At 40.7% G+C, this 25,564-nt stretch overlaps 1 protein-coding gene across 2 annotated transcripts in view; it reads right to left on the reverse strand.

Annotated features, from left to right (window-relative positions):
- LOC123368193 (cytoplasmic dynein 1 heavy chain 1) overlaps positions 1 to 25,564 on the reverse strand; it is a 69,459-nt gene that overhangs the window by 23,377 nt on the left and 20,518 nt on the right. For both annotated transcript variants that reach the window (XM_045012774.1, XM_045012773.1), the window contains exons 17-51: positions 25,309 to 25,464; positions 23,961 to 24,074; positions 22,862 to 22,972; positions 22,571 to 22,780; positions 21,853 to 21,999; positions 21,375 to 21,541; positions 20,341 to 20,514; positions 19,338 to 19,503; positions 19,063 to 19,251; positions 18,769 to 18,963; positions 16,830 to 17,112; positions 16,253 to 16,353; positions 15,292 to 15,451; positions 14,669 to 14,912; positions 14,275 to 14,458; positions 13,366 to 13,578; positions 12,917 to 13,155; positions 12,627 to 12,783; positions 10,841 to 11,068; positions 10,351 to 10,581; positions 10,050 to 10,190; positions 8,576 to 8,809; positions 7,648 to 7,854; positions 7,444 to 7,565; positions 5,359 to 5,524; positions 4,973 to 5,136; positions 3,991 to 4,120; positions 2,288 to 2,421; positions 1,851 to 1,965; positions 1,534 to 1,695; positions 1,233 to 1,447; positions 881 to 1,085; positions 531 to 704; positions 308 to 427; positions 107 to 227 (exon numbers count right to left, since the gene is read on the reverse strand). In XM_045012774.1, the coding sequence (XP_044868709.1) occupies positions 107 to 227; positions 308 to 427; positions 531 to 704; positions 881 to 1,085; positions 1,233 to 1,447; positions 1,534 to 1,695; positions 1,851 to 1,965; positions 2,288 to 2,421; positions 3,991 to 4,120; positions 4,973 to 5,136; positions 5,359 to 5,524; positions 7,444 to 7,565; positions 7,648 to 7,854; positions 8,576 to 8,809; positions 10,050 to 10,190; positions 10,351 to 10,581; positions 10,841 to 11,068; positions 12,627 to 12,783; positions 12,917 to 13,155; positions 13,366 to 13,578; positions 14,275 to 14,458; positions 14,669 to 14,912; positions 15,292 to 15,451; positions 16,253 to 16,353; positions 16,830 to 17,112; positions 18,769 to 18,963; positions 19,063 to 19,251; positions 19,338 to 19,503; positions 20,341 to 20,514; positions 21,375 to 21,541; positions 21,853 to 21,999; positions 22,571 to 22,780; positions 22,862 to 22,972; positions 23,961 to 24,074; positions 25,309 to 25,464 (6,079 nt within the window). The remainder of the gene's footprint in view (positions 1 to 106; positions 228 to 307; positions 428 to 530; positions 705 to 880; positions 1,086 to 1,232; positions 1,448 to 1,533; positions 1,696 to 1,850; positions 1,966 to 2,287; positions 2,422 to 3,990; positions 4,121 to 4,972; positions 5,137 to 5,358; positions 5,525 to 7,443; positions 7,566 to 7,647; positions 7,855 to 8,575; positions 8,810 to 10,049; positions 10,191 to 10,350; positions 10,582 to 10,840; positions 11,069 to 12,626; positions 12,784 to 12,916; positions 13,156 to 13,365; positions 13,579 to 14,274; positions 14,459 to 14,668; positions 14,913 to 15,291; positions 15,452 to 16,252; positions 16,354 to 16,829; positions 17,113 to 18,768; positions 18,964 to 19,062; positions 19,252 to 19,337; positions 19,504 to 20,340; positions 20,515 to 21,374; positions 21,542 to 21,852; positions 22,000 to 22,570; positions 22,781 to 22,861; positions 22,973 to 23,960; positions 24,075 to 25,308; positions 25,465 to 25,564) is intronic.

Genomic DNA, 25,564 nt, shown 5'->3' on the forward strand with positions numbered 1-25,564 from the left:
GTTCACTGAAGCGAATCGAAGCACTCCCACTGACTTCAAGAGCCTTTGGATCAGCCCAAACCCCTAAAGGAAGGCATGCTGTAGTTATTTGTCAGTGTTGACTTACCATTCTGAGCTTCAATGACAGCAGGTTCGACTTTGTCTAGATCCTCCTTCACACTCATTTGCTTATCTGCAATTACTGCTTGCTGTTTGTGCAGCTGCTCTTGAATGTCTTGGCTCATAACCTAAGAGAAAGATCGTGTAACCTGTAAGATTTCTGAATATACTGTACGTGTACAAAAGGTAAAGAAAGCTTTGATTTCACCTTTTTCTTCTCAGCTTCTTGCTGATCCTTCACCATTTTTTTCAGCTTGTCATTAGCTGCTGCATTCTTCACTTCCAACTCCTGGCTCTTTATTCTCAAGTCCCTACGCAGTTCTTCCACCTGACATGAATTATAAGATTAGAGTCTATACAGACTAAACTCAGTTTTAAAATGTTTAATAGCTCTAATTTTATATGAAAAAGCAAAGTTTAAAGGTACGTACCTGATCAACAGTTTCCTTGATCTTTCTAAGACCAACATTCAAATGCATCTGCTGTTCTTCCAGCTCACTCCTTTTCTCACTGAACAAGTTGGCATAATGGTTGATGAAGTCCAAATAGTGACGTGGTGTGATGGCCATAGTTCTGCCTCCCCGTTTTGCTAGACGAGCGTTAGCCTTTCCAAAGGAAAAGGATTTTGTCAAAAGTTTGTATACGTAAGAGATTAGGATTATATAAAAATCTAGATTTTTTTTTTAACTCAAAACTGTCACGGGGCAACATTCTTGCACTGAACGTGTGTCAGTCCACTAGAACATGACATTAGAGATCCAAGTAGAATGGCAGAACACACCTGATGAAGGGTCTGGTGAACAAATACACAGCTATTTACAATAGCTTCCCTATGTGATGGCGGCTGTGGTAATTTATCATACACAACTGGCATATAGTCTGGCACAATGTAGTTTGGCTTCTCAAGATCCATTTTGCTTGTAAACTCTTTGCCAACTTGGTACAGTGCTTCAGTTGACCAGTCTCCAAACCAGTTCAAGACACACCTGCAGACAGGACAAGACATACATGAAAACCTCCAAACTTTCTTTTTTCAAGAGAGTATTAACAATATTCTTAATTAAAAAAAGACAGACCTCAAGTGTTAAGACACTTTGTTGTAGGTTAGTTCCCAAACAGAATATATAAGTTACCTGTTGAAGAGAGCTGGAGAAGTAGCTGCTCTGTCCTTCAGGCCCTCAGAAGATGGGTTCATGGTGAACACAACATGGAGATTGCGAATAACTTGACTGGTGAACCATTTGTACAGTTCTTCATGTGAATCTAGCATTAGACCTTCTTTCTGTGCTCCCTCTTTACATTGAGTCATAAGGGTGGCATATTCATCTCCTTCAAAGAGACCAGGAACCTAAGCCAGGAAATAAGTATATTTTTCTTAAAGGCTTGATTTTCCCTGCATAAAACTGCTACTTTATACAGATTTACTCAAGTTACCTCTCCATTGGCCAGAAGAGTATTCATTCTCTCCAGGAATCCAGAATCCAGTACATTTGACTCATCCATTATAAATGCTATTTTCTCATTCTTGCAGCCAGAGCGTCTTAAGACCGTTCTCAGGTCTTCATCAAAGTCTTCACCTGTGTATTTTCTATGCACCTATAAAGATTTAGCAATAGTTACCGATCTTTTTTAGCCCTTATCCTCCCTCAATGACTTGTTTATACATTTATCTTACCAAAGACAGAATATCTGCAAGACAACTGAAAGCTTTAACAGTCAATTTTTTTGTGGAGTGATAGAATTAAACCAACCTTTATTTGGTAAACACTTAAGCCATTCATCCAAGCCACAAATCGTGAGAGAGTAGTTTTCCCGGCTCCACTAACTCCAATGAGAAGCAAGTGACCCTGAGGCTGGCGGAAGATTCTGAAAGAGATCAGTACTTCAAGTAAATGCACTGCTTGATAAATTGTGAATTAGCCACCACATTTCCAAACCTCCTTTCCTTGCAAACTTAACCTGTATTTTTTTTTTTGTACGGTGACTGGTTTGGGGGCACACTGAAGTGACCATTGGCAATATTTCTCAGTCTACTGCTACAATTCCAACCTTGCAATGCCCCCTTTACAGAATGCCTCTCCCAAGTAGAGCACCAGAACAAACTGGTGCGCCATTCTGGACTAGTCTGAATACAGATTTGGTTTAAAATTCAAACTAGACAAACCCAGGAGTTGGAAATTCAGCTTACCGGTCAATTCTTAGCACATGATCCAAAACTTCATTGAACAGCACTAGTGGCACATCAAGTTCTTCTTCATAAAACACTTTCAGCCTGGCTTTTACATAGTCTCTTAGCTCTTCCTGATCCACTGGGATATAATCCTAGAATAAGGAGGCCAATATGTAAGCAAGAGGAGATCTAACAGTCTAGAATTTAAGACTAAGGGAGAGAATCTCACCCTGCTGACCCCTCTGTGCTGGATATAGGGGCTGGAGTGACAAATTCCCAACTCAAGAATTGATGATAGAGTCTGAGGGGGTCCCTGTGCTGATGTAGTAAGTGCTACGGGCAGGGCCTGTAATGTTACATGCCAAGCAGCTGAGCTGCCCAGAATTTCTACAGGCACCTGGGAACTGGCTTGCACGGTTTAGACAACCCATTAAGATTCAAAGCTACTTTAGTCCCCACCCCACTCCCCCTTGGCTACGAGTTCTGGTGCTGTGCCTCTTAGCAGTGCAGTTCAGACTTTCACCGTAACTTAAAAAACTAGTTTGCACACCAGTTCAGATGCTGCATTTAAAATCGATGCACAAACAGAAAATGCATCATGTCTGCAGAGCCACTGTAATGCAAGACATTTAAAGGATCTACTGCTTACTTTAAGAGGCAATACAAGTCAGTATATTCCATAAGTGCCAGAAAATTCCCAGGTGGATAGTTATTTGTGCTCCTCCTTGGCACTTTTACCATCACTGCAACTTCCTGATTAGAATACACATATGGCTCAACTGGTTTGCGTTATGTTATCTAATATACTGGGTGCATGTACGTCAAGTGCATTTTCATAAGTCTAAACAGACAGGAGAGCATTTAGCCAGAAAGCACAGAATTAGATTTATGAATTCCTGCTTGGATACTGAAAAGCAAACCCTAAAACATTCAGAGCTTTACGATCACATATTAACATTACACAATTGTTTCTTGAAGTGAGCTGCAACAGTTGAGGCCATATAAAAGGATTGGGGCAGTGGGAGGGAGGGGGATCTAAGGCCATGAACAGTTTATTGATCAGACATTGTTCATTATGAGACCACTATAGGCATTTATTGTTCTGAAAGCATACAGCTAGATACAGGATTGTGGAGTACAAGCATATTCAATCATGCCACTTTGGGTCATATCTCAGGTCAAGCTCCACAATGATCTGACTAACAACACTTGGGAGACCAAAGGAATCCCGGGATGCTAGGAAATGAAGCTTGTAACTCAGTGGATGGCACTTCTTTGAGACATTAGTTATCCGGTGTGGTTACAGACACCATTGGCTTGTTTGTTAAACAAACCAAAGAGACAACCTACATCTCCTAACTGCACTAGTCCAAGACCACAGGATACTTTCTGCAATTGTTACCCTCAGCACTGTAGAGAAGTCCCAGTTTGGGTATATGCTCTGCCTTCAAATTCACAGTTCTACTTCCTTGGTACCTGGATAGATTCTGTTATTTGCTGGATAACCCATCATGACATGCTGCGTCAAATGTGTTTGGTTACCAACTTCAAATGGTTAGCAATCCTTATTGTCAAAGGTAAATTCTATCATAGTATGGACTGCGCTTAGTACACTAGAAGGAGTGCTGCCTCAGTGAACTGGTGGGCAAAGATTCACCCTTAACAGGATACTTAGTGTCTGCAACTGTCAATGGCAAGGCTTCTATTGAAATACCCCTCACCTTTGACAGCCAATTGCTGTACAAGATGGGTCTGCTCATAGCTCTCTCTTTGTCTATGTTGGGGAAATGTTTCAGAGCTACCATATCAATGTTTTCATCAGTCCAATGCCTCTCTTCATCTTCCACAAGTCTAGTTAGAGAGAAAGACAGTTACAAGCAAGCGTGCTATTAAAACAGATATATGTGAAGGACACGCCAAGTATTATAAATAGCAAGTTAAGGCAAAGGGTAATACTATTGTAAATATGGGTCAGATCTATCTACTTACAAATACTTAACAATCCAACAGACACCTCTCTTGCCCTGAGCTTAGAGGACTAGATTTCAAATCCACAAAAGGTATTATATTCTTCACATTTTGGTTATGTGTATAAGCCTTTGAAGGTGGCACTTATTTTATGAACGTAAATTTTTGTTCATTTCTACAGCAAGTGCAATTTCAATTTGACAAATCCTGAAGATGTGAGAAGGGAGCAAGGGTGAAAAGCCTTTCTCTGTAACTGACAATTTAAAGGTCCATTTTCGGGGGGGGGGGGGGGAACCCAACTTGCATTGATAAAAATCCCTTAATCTCAAATGCAACAATTAAAGAAAGGGGCCTACTGAGATTGGCCAAGCCTTTTCAAACTATTTGTTTTTACCACCTTTAAATTTGAGGTGAACTATAATCTTGTGGTCTTTGTAGGCAGTCTATACTTCACCTCACAAACCTGCCCAGTAAGAAAGTTTTGTGCTACAAGCAGATAAGTGAATCAGCCATCACTGACATAAAAACAAGTGAGTTTGGCATTTAAACCACTTGAATATTCTGCCCAGCTGAGCCCCTGTAAGTAAGTGTTTATACTTATACATCTAAAAGAGCAATCTGGAATCAAATTAGAATTCAACTTGGGTCTCGACTTGTTTTTAAAGGAAAGTCTCTGGAAAGAGGGATCTTTTTCTCAAATTTGTACTTTTAATACTATTTCCATAGTTTCTTTACCTGTCTTGAAAGAGACGCAAGGCTTCGTGTGCCCAAATCCTAATAAGCCCTTCAACAGGTAAGGTTTCTAATGGTCTTAAGGCTTCAAAGATACCTCTCACCCATCGAGTCATTTCACGAGGTGAATAGATGTAGTGTGGCTGTGTGTCCTGGGTGAACCTTTCCTAAAAATTCAAAAACACTGAGTATGGTATCTAATGGGATAAAGTTGGGCAACAATAATTAACATGCAAACAATGCTTCTCATGCCCCCATCTCACAACTGCTAATAAAAACAGGGTAAGCAGGCCAAGACAAAAAGCACTGGGGATTTATCTAGAAGTGGCACAGTAACAAGGAAAGAGGACTAGTCAGCAGCAGTTGGGATAGTGTGTAGAGTAAGTTACCTGTGACATTGTGTAGAATTCTACCATGGCAGCAGTAAGAGGCTCTGCATATGTGCGGAGCGATGGGATAAGCCTCAGCATTGCACGATTGAATGTTCCATAGATCTGAGTAAGTGACGCTGGTCCAGGATAGTCCACATACACCACAGGGACATGGCGTAAAAATCTGAAAGAGGTCCAATAGCTTAGTGTTCATACCAGGAAAGACTTCATCCAACTCAGCTAGACTAGACCTGACCTATCTATTTTCAATATTCAAAACAACTGCCATCCTCGGTGGAGATTTCACCTAAAAGTCAAAGTAGCAGAGTCAATTACTGACTTGTACTCTGCAATATCACATCATATTGGTTCATCTCTGATCCAAGCTGCTTGTTTCATAGGGTAAAAGTAACTATTAATTTCACAACAGCCTTCTCAGCCTCTGAAGTGAGTAATGTTCAGCACTCACATTAGCCGCGACCCTGCTGGCTAATACAAAGTCCTCTTTGAAGTACAGGAATGTGAATGGAGTACAGTCTGTGTTGTTCATAGACTGTAAGGCCAGAAGAAATCTAGTCTGACCTCCCATATAACACAGGTGGTAGAACATCCCCAAAATAATTACCAGGGCATCTTTTAGGAAAAAATTATCTCTATTTAAAAAATTATCAATGATGCAGAATCCACCCTCGGTAAATTATTCCAATGGCTAATTACTCTCACTGTTAAAAATGTATGCCTTGTTTCCAGTTTGAATTTGTCTAGCTTCAGTCTAGCAAAGAAAGGTATAACATGATCCAATGGCTGGAAGCTGAAGAGCCTATTATTAAATATTTGCTCCCCATGCAGGTACTTACAGACCAATCAAGTCCCTCCTTAACCTATTCTTTGTTAAGCTAAATAGCTTGAGCATTTTGACGCCATTACTATAAAAGCAGGTTTTCTAATCCTTTATCATTCTTGTGGCTCTTCTCTGAACTCTCTGCAATTTGTCGTCAACATCTTTCTTGAATTGTGGGCACCAGAACTGGACACAGATTCCAGCAATGGTCACATCAGTGCCAAATACAGAGATCAAAGAAGCCTCTATTCCTATTTGTGATCCCCATTTAAGCATCCCAGGATTGCATTAGCTCTTTTGGCCACAGTGTTACATGTTCAGAGGGGAGCTCAACTTTAACTGATTATCCACCATGATCTCCAAACCCTTCTCAGAATTGAGTTCCCCAAACCTGTAAGTATGGCCAACATTCTTTGTTCCTAGATGTATACATGTACATTTAGCTTTATTAAAATGCATATTAACTGCTTGCACCCAGTTTACCAAGTGACACCAATTGCTGTGAATCAGTGACCTGTCCTCATTATTTACCATCCTCCCATTTTTGGGTTCTCTGCAAACTGTCAGTGATTATTTTGTTTTCTTCTAGGTAATTGATAAAGATGTTATATATCATGTGGCCAAGAACCAGTCCCTGTGCAACCCTACTGGAAACAAACCCACTCAATAATGGCTCCCCATTAACAGTTACATTTTGAGACTCAGACAGTTTTTAATCCATTTAATGTGTGCCATGTTACTTTTATATCATTCCAGGGTTTTTTGTTTTGTTTTTTTTAATCAAATTGTTGTGCAGTACCAGGTCAAATGCCTTACCTAAGTAAATCTATTATGTCAACACTATTATCTTTATCAGTTAAGCTTGCAATCTCAAAAACAAAGTTAGTTTGACAGGATTTATTTTCCATAAACCCATGTTGATTTGTATTAGTTACATTGCCCTCTTTTAGTTGTTTAAAAATCAAGTCCTGTATCAGCTACTCCATTATTTTGTCTGGGATCTAGGTCATCCCGTTTACCCTTTTTAAAAAGTGGCATTTTAGCAGCTTTCTTCCAGTCTTCGGAACTTCCGGTGCACCAAGACTTATTGAAGATCAACAGGAGCTTGCTGGACCGTTAATGAGCAGCTCTTTTGGATGCAAGGTATTTTTTAACCAATATTTGACACTACAAACTGGATTCCAGTATTAGAATGTAAAGGCATCAGATACTCCATTTTGCAGATCAGTACTATAGTTTAGTAGCTTCAGAATAGTATTTACCTATGTGAAAGTGGTTTCCTTCCAGGATCGGTAGGTGGGTTACAAGCTCCAACAAACTGAATCCTCTCTAATTTCACCCAGGTTTGATCCGATGTACGGTAGAAGCCTCCATGTTCCACCATCTGAATGAGGGAATTATTATAATATAAGAAAGTTTCCATAATAGAATAATAGTATAACCCTTAGTTTTACAACAAAACAAACCTGTCTAATGAAGGATATGACTCTCTGCGTGCCATACTTATCCATATCTGGCAAGTTGATTTCATCACAGAACAGCACCAGCCACTTTCCTAGCTGCACCGGAGCCAGCACCACTCCATTAGGTGTACGCCTGTACTCACAGTAATGATCAAAAGTTTTCAAAAGTAGCTCTGGGGTAGTAGCACTAGAGAAGTTAAGTCCGACCACCTTAAAGAAAAAAAAAAAAAGGGTGAAAGAGGTAAATCCATGAAGACACTGGATACATTTTAATAGCTTAAAGTCTTAGAACCAGTTTCAGTAGATTATCATTCCTCAGTAACCAATATATGCCACAACTTGGCCTTCAGATTGAAAATATATGCTGTATGTTGACTAGATACTGATCACTGGATGCTGTCTACACAAGTATTTGGGTCACTACAGATATGTAAAATTCCTTATACACTTTGCCATCAAAGTCTGTTATGTGCCAGTTGTACCTACTTGTACCCATACTGTCTCTCATCACTGTTAACTGGTTTAAACACTCATACCTAGACGGAAGAGCTACCTGAACTCAAAATACTTTTGATTTAATACTGAACAAGTGGGGGGAAAAAAAGCCAGTACTACTGCTGCTAGTTAGAAAGGAAGAACAGATGGCCTTGAAGTGAAGCGACTCCTGGAGTTAGGAAGAGTCTAGATCTTCCTGGTGACTATGGGCAAGTCACTGATTTCTGCTTCAGTTTCCACTCCCTTTTACAGATCATATTTCTACCAGAGTATTACAAGGATACATTCATTTAGTTGGGCAAAGAGCTCTGATACAATGAAGTTTTTGCCATCTAAGTAGAAAGGTGTTGCAGTAATCAGAGTAAACCTTGTAGGCAGCTTTTACTTGTTATAAATTTGCTATTATTCAAAACCCACATAGAAACAGAACAGTTACCTCCATATCAGGGAGGGCTCGGAGAGCACTGAAAAGGGTCATAGTCTTTCCAGAACCTGGTGGGCCACAGAGCACCAGGGGTTTGTGTTCCGCTAGCCAAGTATACAGCAAAGCTTCATGGCGGACAGTATCTAGGGTTGGTACCACAACATCAGGAGCAGCAACCTTGTGGGTCTCAACTTCAATCTGAGGAACTTTGGACTGCCATGGGACCCATTCACCTGTAATCGACACCTAGGTGAACAGAAATACAGTTAATGTACAAATTTAGTAGAGAGAGGTGTTCCAATGGGGTTCTCATCACAACCTCACCTTATTTTACACAACTTCATGCTTTAATCTGTGAACTCAGTTAGGCTTTTAACACCTGCAAATTTGATGCTGTGGGACTAGTTTAGAAGCAGCTTGGACTACACAGTACATTACGTACCAACTGAACAAACAAAAACAAAAAAGGCAAAAAAAAAATCAAATGTAGAGTGGCTTGTCTTGAGCTAACTTGCGAGATATTGATTTACTCCCACTGAGAGAGGTTGATTTAGAAATAGTGTCATTCTGATTTTGTTTCCTTAGGAATTAGGTTTTATAGCCTCTTGTACTTTGTATAGCTTTGTCAAGGTTCCTTCCCCACTCTGAACTTTAGGGTACAGATGTGGGGACCTGCATGAACACCTCTAAGCTTAACTACCAGCTTAGATCTGGTCTCGCTGCCACCATCCAGATTTCTGAGTCATCTGGAAAACTCTCAAATACTAGCTCCCTTTTCTGGATAGTCTTGAGAGACTTCTTCACCAAGTTCCTGGTGAACACCGATCCAACCCCTTGGATCTTAACACAAGGAGAATTTAACCATTCCCCCTGCTTTCCCCCACCAATTCCTGGTGAGTCCAGATCCAATCCCCTTGGATCTTAAAACAAGGAAAAAAAATATCAATCAGGTTCTTAAAAAGAAGGCTTTCAATAAAGAAAGGTAAAAATCATCTCTGTAAAATCAGGACGGAAAATAACTTTACAGGGTAATCAGATTCAGAGAGCCCAGAGGAACCCTCTCTAGCCTTAGGTTCAAAGTTGCAGCAAACAGAGGTAAAATCTTCTCAGCAAAAAGGAACATTTACAAGTTGAGAAAACAAAAATAAAAACAACACACCTTGCCTGGCTGTTACTTACAAGTTTGAAATATGAGAGACTGGTTCAGAAAGATTTGGGGAGCATGGATTGATGTCTGGTCCCTCTTAGTCCCAAGAGCGAACCACCCCCAAAACAAAGAGCACAAATAAAAGCCTTTCCCCCCACCAAGATTTGAAAGTATCTTGTCCCCTTATTGGTCCTTTGGGTCAGGTGTCAACCAGGTTTCCTGAACTTCTTAACCCTTTACAGGTAAAAGGATTTTGGTGTCTCTAGCCATGAGGGATTTTATAGTATTGTACACAGGAGAGCTGTTCCCTTCCCTTTATAGTTATGACAAGGTTATTACCTCATAATCAATTATGGGTATGTTGGGTGCCGTGGGCAATGGTACAGTGGTGATTCTCCTAATGTATTCTCCCAGCTCTGCTCTCATTTTCAGACGGCTGTCTCCAGAGAGTGACCACAGTATTGCATAGACCAGGTATCTCTGATGGAAGATAAGAGAAAGATTAGTCCACACAAATGCAAAAAAGTATTACTTGTGTTTGAAGGACAGCTGAAGAAAATACAAGGAGACTATTCAATGAGCCTGGTAATGGTGTACATCTTTAGGCTTTCTGATCACTTTGCTGCAGTATTTACTTTACCTGGATATAACGCTCCAGCTGATCAATCTGCATAGGGAAGTCGGGATGGTTTGCATTGTACTGGGCTACGTTGCGACAAGCCTGATGCAACATAGAGAACAATGAACCAAGACAGCGCAAGCGAGTCAGGTCCATGATATGCTCTAACTTGAAAGCATGTTCAAGAGCTTTAGTCACCAGTCCATTAGATGTGAAATAGGGCTGCATAATTGTTGCTGCATCTCTTTGAATCTGTTGGGAAAGACATTAGCATTGTTCAAGGAACTTAGTGTGTAGTCTTAAGTCAGAACACTAGATTTTAAAATAAGTTTGTCTATAGCAGGCGTTCCAAGTGTCATACTTTAATGGGGGAACAACACGCAAGTTACATTTGGTTAACTCAATCTCTACTTATATTCAGTACAGCCTGTAAGATAAGCTTTCGAGGCACTTCCTACTTTCAGTGGGTCTGGTGTCAGTCCACAGTATTACAATCCATTCCAAGTTATACCTGCAACATTGGAGAAGCTGCTTCTTCACCTTCATCTTCTTTGCCCTTTCGCCTGCGCTGAGCTTCCTCTTCACCTTCATCCAGAGGGATGCTTCGTAGTCTGGCCAGGAAGTTATTGAATATCATGTCAGTGCTTAGAACATCTTCACTGAACCAGACCATTCCGCACCTTGACACTGTGGCCAGAGTAGCATATTTCAGATCCTGTACCTCAAACATGATACGCACCTACAGAGAAAGTGCAGATAGTTAAGAGACGTTAGATTTTACGTTCTACTGAATCTATTACAGGAACTCCTCACATAACATCGTCCCAGATAACACTGTTTCATTATGTTGCTGATCTGTTAGAGAACATGCTCGTTTAAAGTTGCACAATGCTACCTTATAACATTGTTTGGCAGCCTTCTTTGTCTACTGCTTGCACAAAGAGCAGCCTGTTGGAGCTAGCTGATGGGGGCTTGGAACTAGGGTGGACCAGCAGCCCCCCACATCAGCTCTCTTAAGTTCCCTGTGCAGCAGCCACCCACCAGGCTATCAATTGCCGGGCAATTCAGGCATCCCTCCCCGCACTGCTGTGTGCTGCTCCTGGCCTCTGCGTTGGAGCTGCTCCTGGGAGCCTCCTTGCTTGCTGTGAGGAGATTGGGGGAGAAGAGTGGTGATATCACTCCCCACCCCACCCACCTCATGTACCCCACCCACTTCTCATGTATCCCCATCTCCACAGAGCAGGGGGGGGGGGGGACATGACAGGGTTCAGGACGGAGGGAGCTTGCTGGCAGCAGTTGCTATCTCAACCTGCTTATCTACTTAAAAAGGCAGTGTACTTAGAGTGGGGTCAGCGTACTTAAAGAGCAATGTGCTTCACACACCCCCTCTGTGTGTCACACACACCCACCCGTGTACGTGTGTGAGATGCACCCCTCCCCACCAGCTCTTTGGAAAGTGGAGGGAGTGGTGCACGCCAGTGGGATAGCATGAGCTCATCATCACATTCAGTTTCCACAGGGAATGTTTGCAGCCACTGCCATGCTGTGTCTCCTCCCTCCATTCATGCAGCCTTGTAGAGAGTGTGAGGCTCCATTAACAACGTGTTTACCCTTGAGGACTCAGCCAAGTGCTAGTTCATAATTTAGCAGTAAGGCATTCCCTGGGAAATATCCCACCCTCTGACTCCACCACCTCAAGCAAGTTCCACAGTCATTATTGCTGTGTACAGTATTAAATTGTTTGTTTAAAACTTATGGGGTGGGGAGGGGGGAGAAGAAAAATTTCCCTGGAACCTAGCCCCCGTCCCCTCCAAGTTACATTAATTCTTATGGGGAAATTGGACTCGCTTAACATCATTTCGCTTAAAAGTAGCATTTTTCAGCAACGTAACTACAACGTTAAACAAGGAGTTACTGTAAAAGCTCAGTTAACATGCTTCTCTAAACTCCCAAAAAGCCAATAGGTGGTATAAAAAATAGTTTTGTCTTAAATACATAAGATACCCTCTGAAGTTAACACATAGTTAGACATTCATTTATAATCTAGTGTTTCCTACTCTGGTAGGGTTAAACCTGACATGACAAACTCCATAACCACAGATGGGTTTTTAAACAATTCAACCAGACCATTGCATAAGACCACTTTTGCTCTGATGCAATATTAACTTTACTCTGTGCCCACAGCTTGTGTGATGAGAGCCTGTTCATGTCAGCTACCAAAAGCAGCAGAGATTAAATTTTCAGTAGATTAAACTATTTAGAAATGCTGAAATGTTTGTAAAAACAAAAAACTTTACATTTGGTGGAAGGCTGAGACGTTCTCCATTGGGTAGAGTCAGCAGTTTGTTGTCATCCAACACGGAGTTTAAGTTCTCCACCCATTCAGGATCTACATCCCCATCAAAGATGATCCACTGTCGTTTTTGCAATTCACCTCTCACATTGTCTATGATCCTAAGTTCAGGAAAGCATTTAGTGCAGGTTAAAAAACAGTAATTTCCCCTTCCCTCAATCCTCCAAGGCAATGACAACATCCAAGGATATCTCCAATAAACATAATATAAGTTAAAAAGTGGCTAAGACTCACTTTCTCAGGACATGTGTAAACAATCCATCTGTCCATTCTCTGGTATTTGGATCCAAAGTACCATAGAGGTGATCTTTGCTGATTGCTTTTGGATCAATGATGTGAGCAACACCTTCTACACCCTCTAGCCGCTCCAGGGCTTTTAGCAGCACTCTCCAAGCCATGCTCTTTCCACTTCCAGAAGGACCCACCATCATCAACCCATGATTGATCTGGGTAATTTGATACAGCTGAAGAACCTGAGACAGAACAGAAGGAGCTGTCACTGAAGACTTGCATTTATTAAAATTCAAACATTAATCTGGAATCACTTAAAGCTGAAACTTATTTTACGTATTCTGTCTATTTGGGGAGCAGTTCTATTTGATTTCTGTATCACGGAATATGCAAAGTGTTACATGTCCTTTTGTCAACTCCACATTGTAAGATTTACAACTATCACGATGTACCTTTTCGACCCACATGCCACCAACTTCTTCTCCATCACCATAGGTAAGGTACATTTCCTGACACACTTTCTTAAGCTCCTCTCGCAGGGCTGTCATTTCACCACGGTGATACTGTACTCCAGGGAATACATCGGACAAGAGACTGAACAGCAGTGGGATGTCTTCTGCAACAAGTTTGGGTACCATTGTTTCACACACACTCTGGATCAAAATCTACATGGAAAATGTCATGTTTTGATTAGACAATACACCATAAGCAATGAATATCTGCATTAGTCACACTGGTGGAAATATTTCAGACAGGTCATGCTGAATATTCAGACTGAAGAGTATATTGATATTTACTAGGTTTGCATTTAGCATTCTTATTCCCTGCAAAACTTATGTGATGTTGAGTTTTGTATTTGTGCAAGATCATTTATGACAGTGGATTATGAAGATAAAGTGATGCGATACAGGGAATACTTAAGCTATCACCTAATACAATTTCCTTAGTTGAGGAATGACAACAGTACTTGCGTACATAACATTTATCTGAAAGTGATATGAACTGCAGGGAGTTCATTCAGAATATCTACTCCACTTGGAATATAGTCAGGACACCAGACATTTTATAGGAGCCGTGAAAGTTTGTGATGACCACAAACCATCAGGTGCCTCTGTTTTATTGTAAGAAAGACACTTCCAACAACTCAAGCACTGATTAAAACTCAGTTCAATGTACTGAAACCGCCACTCTTATAGCCTAAAGTATCATGGCTTCAAGTAAATATGACACTAGTGAACTTATAGATTATGTTTATGCTAGATACACCAGATGTTTTACTGTAAGTGCTCATATAAAGGCATATCTACCGTAATCACCTTTGCTGTGAATCAATATAAAAAAAAAATCTGTATACGTTTTACCTCTTGTTCAGGTAGGTTCTCAGCAATTTCCCCTTCGTCAACAACTTCACCACGCTCTTCCTTCTCCCGCTTTATCTTCTGAATCCTCTCCCTCTTCACATTTCCTGCACTAATCAGTACACTCTTCAAAGCTCTTAAGCCAAAGTCATAATGACTTTGAGAGGAGAGCTGCTCATCACAGAGTCTAAGGATAAAAGATACCAGAGTCAGTTTTAGACATACTAAGATCACAAAACTAATGTTCAACAGTAAAGTGTCAAGCATGCTTACTGTTCTATGTTCTTGCTATGGTAGTTTCAAAATCAACTAGAGCCATTTTAAGTTCCCAATTTAAGTACATGAGTGATTTTTTTAAGTGGTTTGAATCAGACTTGTTTAAGTGACTAGTACTTACTTGAAAAATGGGACAATCTTATTGGCAAGCACTTCAGCAGTACGGAAACCCTGAGAGTACAACATGACCTGGGCAATCAGCTGGCGGTCTGGCTTTGTCATTGCCAAGCTACGGAACAGCTTCTTCAAGTTGTCTGGAAGATTGGATCTACCCGCATAACCAGGATTCATAGTGATGAAGATAGCCATATCTGGGCTCACTTTAACTTGTTTATTCAGCAGCTCACAAGTAATAGGTGCAGAAGCTAAAAGTAGTTCACACAAAGTATTTTTAGTTACAGTTGATTTTGTCTCAGTCAAATCAGCTATCAACTACAGTAGTTGAAACTTCACTTTTAGTATCCGGTATAGTTTTGTTTATGGTACAACTAGTCAAACATTTTTTCTACCACTACACTAAAGTTACACAATGTTGAAAGTGACTGCATATCAGCTGACAGCTACTTCCTTTAATTGTTTAATATTTAAATTACGCTTTCAAATTTAACAAAAAATAATCTGGATAACATGGGAGTAACAGATCAAGGAGATTTCTCAAAAGGACCTATTTCAGACATGCAAGTGAGGGCATTCTTTTGCCAGAACAGCTATACAAAACCATTAGCAATGAAAAAAATTGCATACTCTTGTCATAGTTTGGATTGCAGTGTTCTCGTAAGGCTTCCTGGATGCACTGAACCTGCTGAGAAACAGCAGAAAGCATACGCTCCTCAAGTCTGTTGAACTCATCAAAGCAGCCCCATGCGCCCACTTGACAAAGTCCCACAAAGATGCGTCCCATTGCCTGCAGGCAGAGAAAAAAAAAAGAATTTTTATCACACACACACACAAAAAGTTACCTTAGTAATTCTTCCCTGTACATGGTGGAACTGGTGTAGACTGGATCGGATTGAGGTTATATACATTAACCCCCTATTGTGTGTGTGTGTGTGAGCGCGTGTCAGTCTCACTCTTTATTCTGAGAATCTTTATACTTTCAACTGAAACAACAACTACTTCTCTACCTACTCACACAACTCTTGCTTCTCAGATGTTTCAGTTTTTCAATGCCAACCTCCACGTTCTAGAATGTATAAGGCACTACTAAACTTCCACGCCTCTTTAGTTACTTAACTTAATTCTAAAATCTCTGCAAGCACATTCCTAAGCCTGCAGCAGAATTTAAAAGTAGTTCCGATGCCTCAATATATCAGGCAGTCCATTGAGATAATGAGTATGTGCAGCAAGATATCCATTAGGAGTCAGCCAGTTACACCTATTTGATTTCTACTAAAGTAGGTCTACTTCAGTTGGTCACACAATAAGACTGGGGGATGGTAATGGAAGACTGTAGTTTGAAAATATTTTAAGTTACCTTCCTAAAGCTTGCAGTTCAGATTTAATCTTGCTAAATTACTGTCTAAAAACAGAGCAGTCAGTTTCTAATCCAATTCTGCTTTAGGTGGTAGTTGAGGTCCAATGAAGCACAGTAAAGTAACCAGAATCTATTTTACCAGATACAGGAACAAGCTTTCAAACCGTTTTGAAATCTACAAGCTGAAATGGCATATTAACGAGATCGTAACTTAAAATGAAGATACTATACCTGGAAGTCAAATGTTTCATCACAGTTGAAAACCAGAACAAAGCGGCCAAGCTGGTGTCCAAGGGCCTTTACAGATTCTGTTTTGCCAGTACCAGCAGGACCTATTTTTAGAATGGGATAAAAATATTACTCTCTTCCTAGGCACCAAACTGACAATATTAACATCTAGAGTCTAAGGGCTGAGCTACAGTACCGCAGTAAGTCAGCCCAAGTTACGCTATTTCAGTTACGTGAATAACGAAACAGAAGTTGACGTAGCTTAGGTCGACTTACCACACAGTGTCTACTGCTCTCCCGCTGACTTCCCTTACTCTTCTCAGGGAAGTGGGAGTATACAAATAAGTGGGAGAGCACTCGCCTATTGATTTAGCGGGTCTTCAACAGACCTGCTAAATCGACACCTGCTGCCTTGATTACAGCAATGCAGATCTACCGGTAAGTATAGACACAGCCTAAGTGTTGCTCATTTTTCAAAATTGGAGTCTCAACTATGGAAGTTACTTTATTAATATTATAGCTGATGAACATCAGTCTTTACTTTTAACAGAAGACACACATGGAGTAAGTACCAACTTACCAAATGGCGAGCCTCCAAGTCTTGCCTCCAAGGCTTGCGTCATTGTCAGGTAACAGCGGTCAGTAAGAGGAGTCTGAACTAGTTTATCCTGAACACCAAGATACTCAAAGCCATAGTTGAATTTGGCATTTGCCATCTGAATGGACAGCTGTTGCAACACATCTGTCTGTTTTGGGTCAAAGTAGAATCGCATCTGGCTGAGCCACTCAAAGGATTTGGAGTTGTCAATTTTACTTTTGATCAGTGATCTTGTAACATCTCGTTGGTGCACTAACTCTGTAATCTGGAGAACAAGCATCTCATTAGCAACCACCACAAAAAAAAAAAAGACCAGGTACACTAATAAAACCAACAGTTTTACTGCATAGCACTGCACCTCAGTTTATGAAAAGCCATTGCTCGATGCCAGAAAGCATCATCTAATATCCATCCTCTGGCTTGCAGAAAGGAGGAGCTAGTAAAAAAAAAGTCTGTTCCTCTCAGTCAAGTTTCAGGCCAAGGCATGGTTCTGAAACCACAAGAACTGTCCACAAGCAGAGAAAGGAAGCACATCCGTATTCATCCTGCTAGACCTTTCTGGCACCAGATACTGTTAGTCACCAGATATTCTTGTCTGCCTCCAAGAAGCTGTAATGATGAATGAGAGTGCCCTCAAACCAGCTCACATTTTCCTCTAAGAAACCCCTAGTGTTGCAGAGGAACAGTGTTTCTACATCCCTCAGCCCTCACTTCTGAGGTCCCACAAGTTTTAATCCTCTACACAAGTTATTCAAAGTCTATATAAAGACACCAAGAGAATCGGTGAGACACTATGGGCTGAAATCCCAGCAGGTACAGACCAAAACTGAGCTCTCCATCTCCATTCCCAGCTTTCAGTAGCTGAATGAAGCGCATCTGACTAGAGCTGAACCCAGCCAAGACTGAGATGCTGGTAGATAAAGAGAAATGTTTCTAAGAACTTGCTTCCTCTAAGACTCCACTATGGAGGGCACCTTCCCCTCACACTAGTTTATCACTAGCCTTCAATCCTTTTGGATGCCCAACGCACAAAAAATGTCAACTTTCATCTGCAATAGGCCAGAAATTGGCACCTTATTGTATCAGCACAGATTTGGACATGGTAAGGCTGAAGGTCCATAGGTTTGATTACTGCTAGACATATCTAGCAGTGAAGCCACACCCTGTGTGAAAGCTCCAACTAGTACAAAACAGCACTATTTTCTTGGCAGCACAGACTGCCACAAACACCGTTCTGTGGCTATGCACTCTACACTTGTTCCCCAGTTAGAAGTTTAGTTCAAGGTTTATTTTATGTGAGCCTTTGAATAACAGGATAGCTTGTCAGTTGCACACGTCTGGTGGAAAGCAGAGCTTAGGAGGAGCTGGAGTTCTGCTATGAATTGAGTGGGCAAGTGATGACTTAAGACTGATAGCTAAATGCAAAAAAACCCTTCAGTTTAGCTTCTCTTTCTTTCTTTAAAAACTTCTCCATGTGACTATGACAGCCCCACACACAAACACAGAAGTTAAGCTATTTCTCCTATAAGTTGTTTCTATTTTTAAACAGCTGAAGGAGCTCAGACACTATGTTATGGGAGCCATGTACATACATAGATGATAAAAGTTAATATAAACTCTAGATTGATAAATCTTATCTACTCTCAGAATAGGAGATTGGGTGGTATATTCCAAGAGTTGTTTCTATTCACTAAATAATTCTTCAGAATCTTAGACTACATTGACATTTAAGTTCATAGACATTATTTCAAGTCAGGCATATGTCATCTCTACAGAAACAGCTGTTCCTCAAGAAAGCTTGATGGGAACATTTTAGTTTTCCCTAGGTGTCACTTTCATGATTTGAAGATGGACAGATAGTGTTTAAATTCTGTAAGAGACGGAATGACTACTTAAGGATGGGGAGGAGAGCATTACTTACCAAATGTTCCAATTTCCTTCTGCGGAGAGGTGGCTGTTCCATCAACACAGAGTCTGCTAACACATTCAGTGTGACCTCGACATTAGCCAGCACAGAGTGCAGAGGACTGCTGTCTCCTCCACCACCCATGCCACTCAGAGCAGATTCCACGTTCTCTGACCATGCAATTTGGGCTGACAGGACAACAAGCTGGGCCTGAACATTTAAAATACAGTTAGATTTTTGCTAAAAGTTGTTCCTCCCACAAAAGCGTATTATATAGTTTGCTTAGACAAACGTGAATAAGATGGATACCTGATATTTGTCAATCCAAGAAATATAGAGAACTGGATCAATTGAAGTTGCTTTACCAAAGATCTCTACTTCAGTCACAGACTCAGCAAGCAGCTTTGCAAGTGTGACCCTCATTTCTTTTTCAACAAGTGTGAGCCACTCATTGATCTTGGGATGTTCTGTGATAGACACAGGTGTTTTGAACAGCACCTGAAACAATTAAATTTAAGTGTCATTTTAGTTCTCATTTAGACCAGGTTTGTAAGTTTGCAAAAAACCTCAAGACGCAGCTTTACCTCCTCTCCTTCACGTGATGAGATCCCCAGAACAACAGAGTTATCTTCATTCAGGATGATGCTAGACACTCCAGCAAACATTTTCTTGAAATGTTTCTGCAGCTTAGCTACATTCTTGCTGTTTCCTATGATTTCGAGTAAGTCCTCGTCACCAACGAAGTAGAACCTAGTATTAGAAATAAGGTTAAAGCTTTTTAAAACAATTGACCACTGAGGTGAAATAATTTTTTTAAATTAAAGGCCCAGAATTAATATATTTATTTGAACCTTTATAACCCTTATAAAACGAGGGAAATGTCTGCTAGATTGTGCAATGCTGTGTAATTCCTTTCCTCCACACATCTGTTAGCTCATAGTAAAAATACCTCAGGCCTTATTCTCTGCACTGTTTTTAGTCTATCTAGAGTTTTCTTCCCACTTAAACACCTCATTAGCAGATATTTGCCAGATATTGAAACATTATGAGACAGCAAAGCTCCCACTCTCAATACATGCTTGACGTGGAGGTTTTGTTTAGATCTACAATCCAAGGACATGACATACTACTGAGAATTGAAGGCAAAACAGAATGCAACATGATTCAAATATAGAATGATACAAGTTCGTAAAGCTTTGGTATTTGGTTAAAGAGATCCCTATGGATTCATTTAGCTTAATGAAATAAAACTAATTTGAGAATTTCATTATTCAGTACCAGGTGAAACAGCCTATTAAGCAATATTTATATTCAAATTATGCCATTTAAGTTACTAATCACAAATGACCCACACAAAGAAACTGAAGTTGGTCACTTTCCAGGAAATGGGGCCATAAAAATGTCTAAATTGTTCAACCTTTATTTTTTATGATTCCAAAGCATTCATGTTTTGATATCTGCAAATGCACTAGAAGGTTGCTAGAGGAACAGAGTAAAAGGATGTACTTAGGCACTACTGTGCCAACAAACACAATCCACATTAGACTTTATTCCAACACAATTGGTTGAGGAGATCAAGTTCCTTACCGAGGAAAGGAGGATCTCTCCCTCTCCAGGTATTCTCCCAATGCTTTCTGGATCTTTCCAAGCAAGTCTGCTAATCTCTCCAGTGACCTTTGTACACCTTGGATGTTAAGAACATCCATCACAAGGGGAGATTTGGATACCTTTTTCATAAGTGCCAGAAACTCAGTACTGATGCTGTAAGTGAGAGTGAGAAAAATATTAAGCACACTTTAAATGAGGGATACAACAATAGTACAAGTTCAGTTACTGAGGGTGAAAAGGGGGGATATCTATTAATTTTATTAATACTGTGTGAGTATTATGGTATGGCTGGCTTTATGCTACACAAAAAAATTTATTTAGTTGGAGCACTTCACATGGTACCCAAGAACCAGACAATGACTAACTCAATTGCCGGTGCTCAAATGGACCATACAGTAAATCCACTGCTAATGTCTACCTCTGACTCTCTGGAGAGGTGACTATGTCTGTGCTGGGACAGATGTCCTGAACCTGGTCAAAGACTTTGAAATGGATAAGAGACTGCTTGTTAGCTCAGGGTGGGAGACATCAAATGAAGACTGGACACAGGCAGAGACTGCAAGGCTTACAATCTACCTGCCTAGCCCAATGCTACATGATGGGTAGGACAAGAGGGGCTACCTCAACTTGCAAGGAAAGGCTAACGTCTAGGTAACTTATAGGTCTACAGGTCTTTTATTGTTTTAACCCTTTTCTTATGTGCAAAAGGAAACTATCCATATGAACAAGCTGCTCTGTCACTGCACTCTCATACCAGTCATATGCTTCCAAAGTCTGCAGCAGAGGCCAAAACCCAGATGGACCTGCTGAGAACACTACTGGTGAGAACACTATTTCGCTCTGGGTCACTAGAACAAAAAAGTGGGGGTGAATCACAGGATTCACTGAGATAAGTGCAGACCTATCACTTGGAAGCGGTGCTTATGCAGTGGTCAGGCAGAGGAACAAAGTCAATGGTGAAGCTTGCCCTGAACTGTAACCGAGAATTTCACACAAATCCAAAGTAAGTATACCTTTGGAACCTCTGTGTTTCAACAGGCAATAAGTGCTTAATATCAGCACTACCAGTGAAGATCCCCTCCAGGTAGACCCATCGCCTTTGGACATCTATCCAGACATCAAAGAGTGCCATGATGCGATTCAATTTGTCCTCCCAGCTAAGGGCATCTTCTTCAAACACCTAAATGTTACAAAAAACATTAACATTCAGTTTACCTTAAAAACAAAAAAACCCTTCAGCTACAAGTCAGCATGATTTTAAGAAGTTGGACAAGTAACACTAATCAAGCTAGTTTGAGAACTGAATTGGAAATAATATTGCAAGTTTGGTTAAAGCTATAAAAAGGTATAATCACACTTATACACCTAGTAATTTGCCAAACTTGGCACACAAGGTGCCAGCTGAACAAATGTACACTAGGAAAAGAATACTAAAACAAGGAGGGAGCCAAAAGCTACCTGAAAAGAAAAAAAAGTAATTTTACATTATACCTTGTAGTATGGTGATAACTTCATGGCAGACACGCTGTTAATGTGCTCCTTCACCTTGTTGAAGAGATCATCCCAACCACGAATCAAACGACATTTGTTCTGATAGTTAACCAAATCCAGTTCGTAAGTGTTCCACACTTCTCTTATCTTTAAGAAAAAAAGATGTCAGCTTATGAACTCATGATAGTAATTTTAAATCTATTACATGTATTTAATTTTATAGAGTAGAAACGTAGTTACACAAGCTTGATTCTTTTTGCAGCGCACATGAACCTGCAGGCCTTGGATTGCTGTGAATCATATGGTGGAAGATTTCATAATTATGTCTCGTGGGTTAGAGTTAAAGTTACTGGAACTCATAAAATGAAATTACAGAAGGCAGTTTCCAGTCTTCTACTTAGAAGTTTTATAATAGCAACATACTAGCTATGTATTTTACTTGATTCATCTTTAAATTTAAGTTACAGTACCTTCAGTAAACTTGCAAAGCTTTTAATAAAACCCCTAAACCTATGGGGTTTCATGTTGTGTCAGTTTTGGTGTTAAATTTACTCAGTTATTTAGAACTAAAAATATATGGTGAAGAGCTAAAGCATTTCACTTTCACCATCCTGGGTATCCAAAATCCAACTTGTTACATAGGTATCAGCAAATTAATTTACACCTCTAAAACCTCTCCTGCACAATAGATCTAGTGTATGTAATCATAGATACTAGCCTGTTTCAAGAACTCTTCCAAAGCCATCTCTCCTTGAGCCACAAGAAGTACATCTTTGACAACTGCTTCATTCTTTTGCAAGTCAACATCCCAGATCTGTCCCAGGGTTAGTTCAGAGACAACCCAGTTAACATGAAGTCTCTTCATCAGCTGCTTCCAGTGACGATCTTTAAGAGCCTCAGATTTCAGTTCAATCACCAACATATTTATCTAGAACGCGAGACAGCACATATTAAGTTAATGGATGCACTTACCCTTGATAACGAATTAAAAAGATTAAGTATAGCTTACCTTCATGTAACCCTTCAGAAGTCTCTGAACATATTCATAGGAGGCATACTGCCGCAAACGAGCAGGGAAGTTTTTCAACTGGTTCAGTAAGCCATCCAAATTTTGACGAAGCTGTCAATAAAATACAGAAGCCAAGAATGATTGCTGGTAGTTAATTCTTTCTAGTAAACTGTTGTAATACCCAGTTATCTGTTTTACGTACAGTTTATCATCTTAACATTTTATTAAACTTTTAAGAATGGGAGAATCCCCCTTAGATAATATTGATCATGCTTTCCTATGCTGCATATATTTAATTTTGCTAACAATCAATATAGCTGTATACAAGGCAGGCAAACCTAGATGTATGAAAACATTCAATTGCCCCCTCAAAACCTCATCATTCCAACAGATTCTCCATGCGTTTGTTGATATATTCCACCTCAGCAAGTTATATGGAGTCAACAGTACTGCTTTAAGATTAATTCATGACTGTTGGTACAATACTAGTTCTCTATCCCTTGATCATTGGAGTAGGACAGCATGTAGTAATTTTACACTAGATGACAGTCGTCATGAAATCGTGACATTCTTCCTTACAGATAAGAGGCAAAAGCCTTGTTTCAGATGTACGTATCCAAGAAGCATCAGCTTGGACAATAGCTTTTCATCAGTGAAGCCGGACAAGCGTTTCAGAAAAGTGCTAATTTAGAGCAACTTAATTTCAAGAAACAGATATAGCATCAATGCTTGTCCTCTGCAGATGTAGCCTATAATTAAATATATTTAAGGTACTGCAGTTTCTGCAATCCTGATAATTTTTCAAGTTTTGCGTTGTAAGCCTTACCCTGTTGAAACTTCAGTTAAGAGGAAAAGTTATTTCTGTTGCTCTGTGCTGCAAGTTAGATTAAGATAGAATTAAGATAGATTAAGATAGAACTGAGAATGTAGCCTCTATTTTTCATATGCCAAAATGACCCAGGTACATAAGCACCATGCCATATATTCTGGCTCATTTTCAAGTTGTTAGAGCATTTAAAATATATTTTTACCTCAAAGGCCAAGAATCGAATAGTATAGCTGTAGTTATGATTTCTATATACTCAATAAAAAGAGGTACCTTGCGAGGCTGTACTGAAACCCATGGTTGCTCCTTCATCTGATCAATCTGGTCCCAGACCTTGGAAAGCTCAGACCAAACTCCTTTGAGGTCTTGTAACTCTTCTAAAGCTACCTACAGTACAAGGCGATACATCAAACTTTGGTCAGTTATATAGAAAGGACAGATATTTATCATTAAGTTAGACAGAACGTGTTAAACAAATCATTGGGATAGGAACTTGGTCAGGGTACTGGTAATTGGACAGAGACTTGACCCTAGCTTGCCTAGCCCATCTCTGGTGGTCCAAAAGGAGTTACCGTATGTTGGCTGCTCAGTAGCTTAGGTTAGGGCTTGTCTACATGGCAAGTTACTGCACAGCACACAAGAGTGAACCCCCACAGTATAGCAAACTTGCCTTGCGGTAACGTCTCATGTAGACGCTGCTACAGTGCAGTGAAAGTCCTGAAGCATGCCTTAGCATAATATGATTTAGAACAGCATTTCTGAAACTGTAGGCTGTGGAAGTCCAGTGGCACAGAAGAGGAGGGGGGCTCCATGCGTTGCCCTGACCCTGACAGCTGACTCTGCAGCTCCCATTGGCTGGGAACTGCAGCCAATGGGAGCTGCAGGGGCAGTGCCTGCGGGCAGGGGCAGCACACAGAGACCCCCCGTGGCCTTCCTGCCTTGGAGCCGCTGCCAGAGAGAGATTTGCTGGTTGCTTTTGGGGGCTGCCTGAGGTAAGCACCCCCGGGCCAGAACCTGCATCCCTCAACCCCTCCTGCACCCCAACCCAGAACCCGCAACCACACTCCCTCCCAGAGCCTGCATCCCACACCCAAACTTCCTACAAGAGCCCACACCCCCTCCTGCACCCCAACCCTCTGCTCCAGCCTGGTGAAAGTGAATGAGGGTGTGGAAGCATGACTGATGGAGGGAGGGGGCAGAGTGGGGGTGGGTTTGGAGGTCCCTAAATTTTTTCTCCATCAAAATGGGAGTCCTTGGGTTGCTGAAGCTTGAGAACCGCTGAAATAGAAGCTACTCGTCACGTAGACATGCCCTTAGTCTCATCACTAGTTAGATAAATGACCAGCTATCTACATCTTATAAAGCTGCCCTCAAGTGTCTGTAGTTGCAGTCCCTGTGGAAAAGCCAAGGGCTGAATGGGTACTGAGACTGAATTACTCATCTCTAAACCTGGACCATCCTAGTTAAGGTTAGGGCACAGTGACAGGGCAGCATGCAGTGAGAACCACTGAATGCTGTGCCTTCTCTATGAATGAATTGAAGGACTTCTGCCTACAGGAAGTCTTCTGTCCAGAACTATTTACAGAACCAAATTCATGGATTTTTAAAAAACAGTTTGTACCTGCACACGTTCTTCACTGCCACTGAGTAGTCCTGTATCTGTTAGCTCAAGAGCTTCTTTGGCCTTTGCACATTTCTCACGATCATCTTTCAACCTACCAAATTTCCCTTCATAAATGGTAAGTGCTTGAAGAGCCTCCTCCGGACGCAAGTTTCCCTAGAAAGAACCACATGAAGGACAACATGGCACAGATGTTAAGAGTTAGGGTTTAGCACTTAAAATCTGTGCAGAAACTACTTCTGATTAGCATCAGACA

Source organism: Mauremys mutica, chromosome 4 (assembly GCF_020497125.1).
Source record: "Mauremys mutica isolate MM-2020 ecotype Southern chromosome 4, ASM2049712v1, whole genome shotgun sequence".
In the NCBI taxonomy this organism is placed as follows: Eukaryota; Metazoa; Chordata; order Testudines; family Geoemydidae; genus Mauremys; species Mauremys mutica.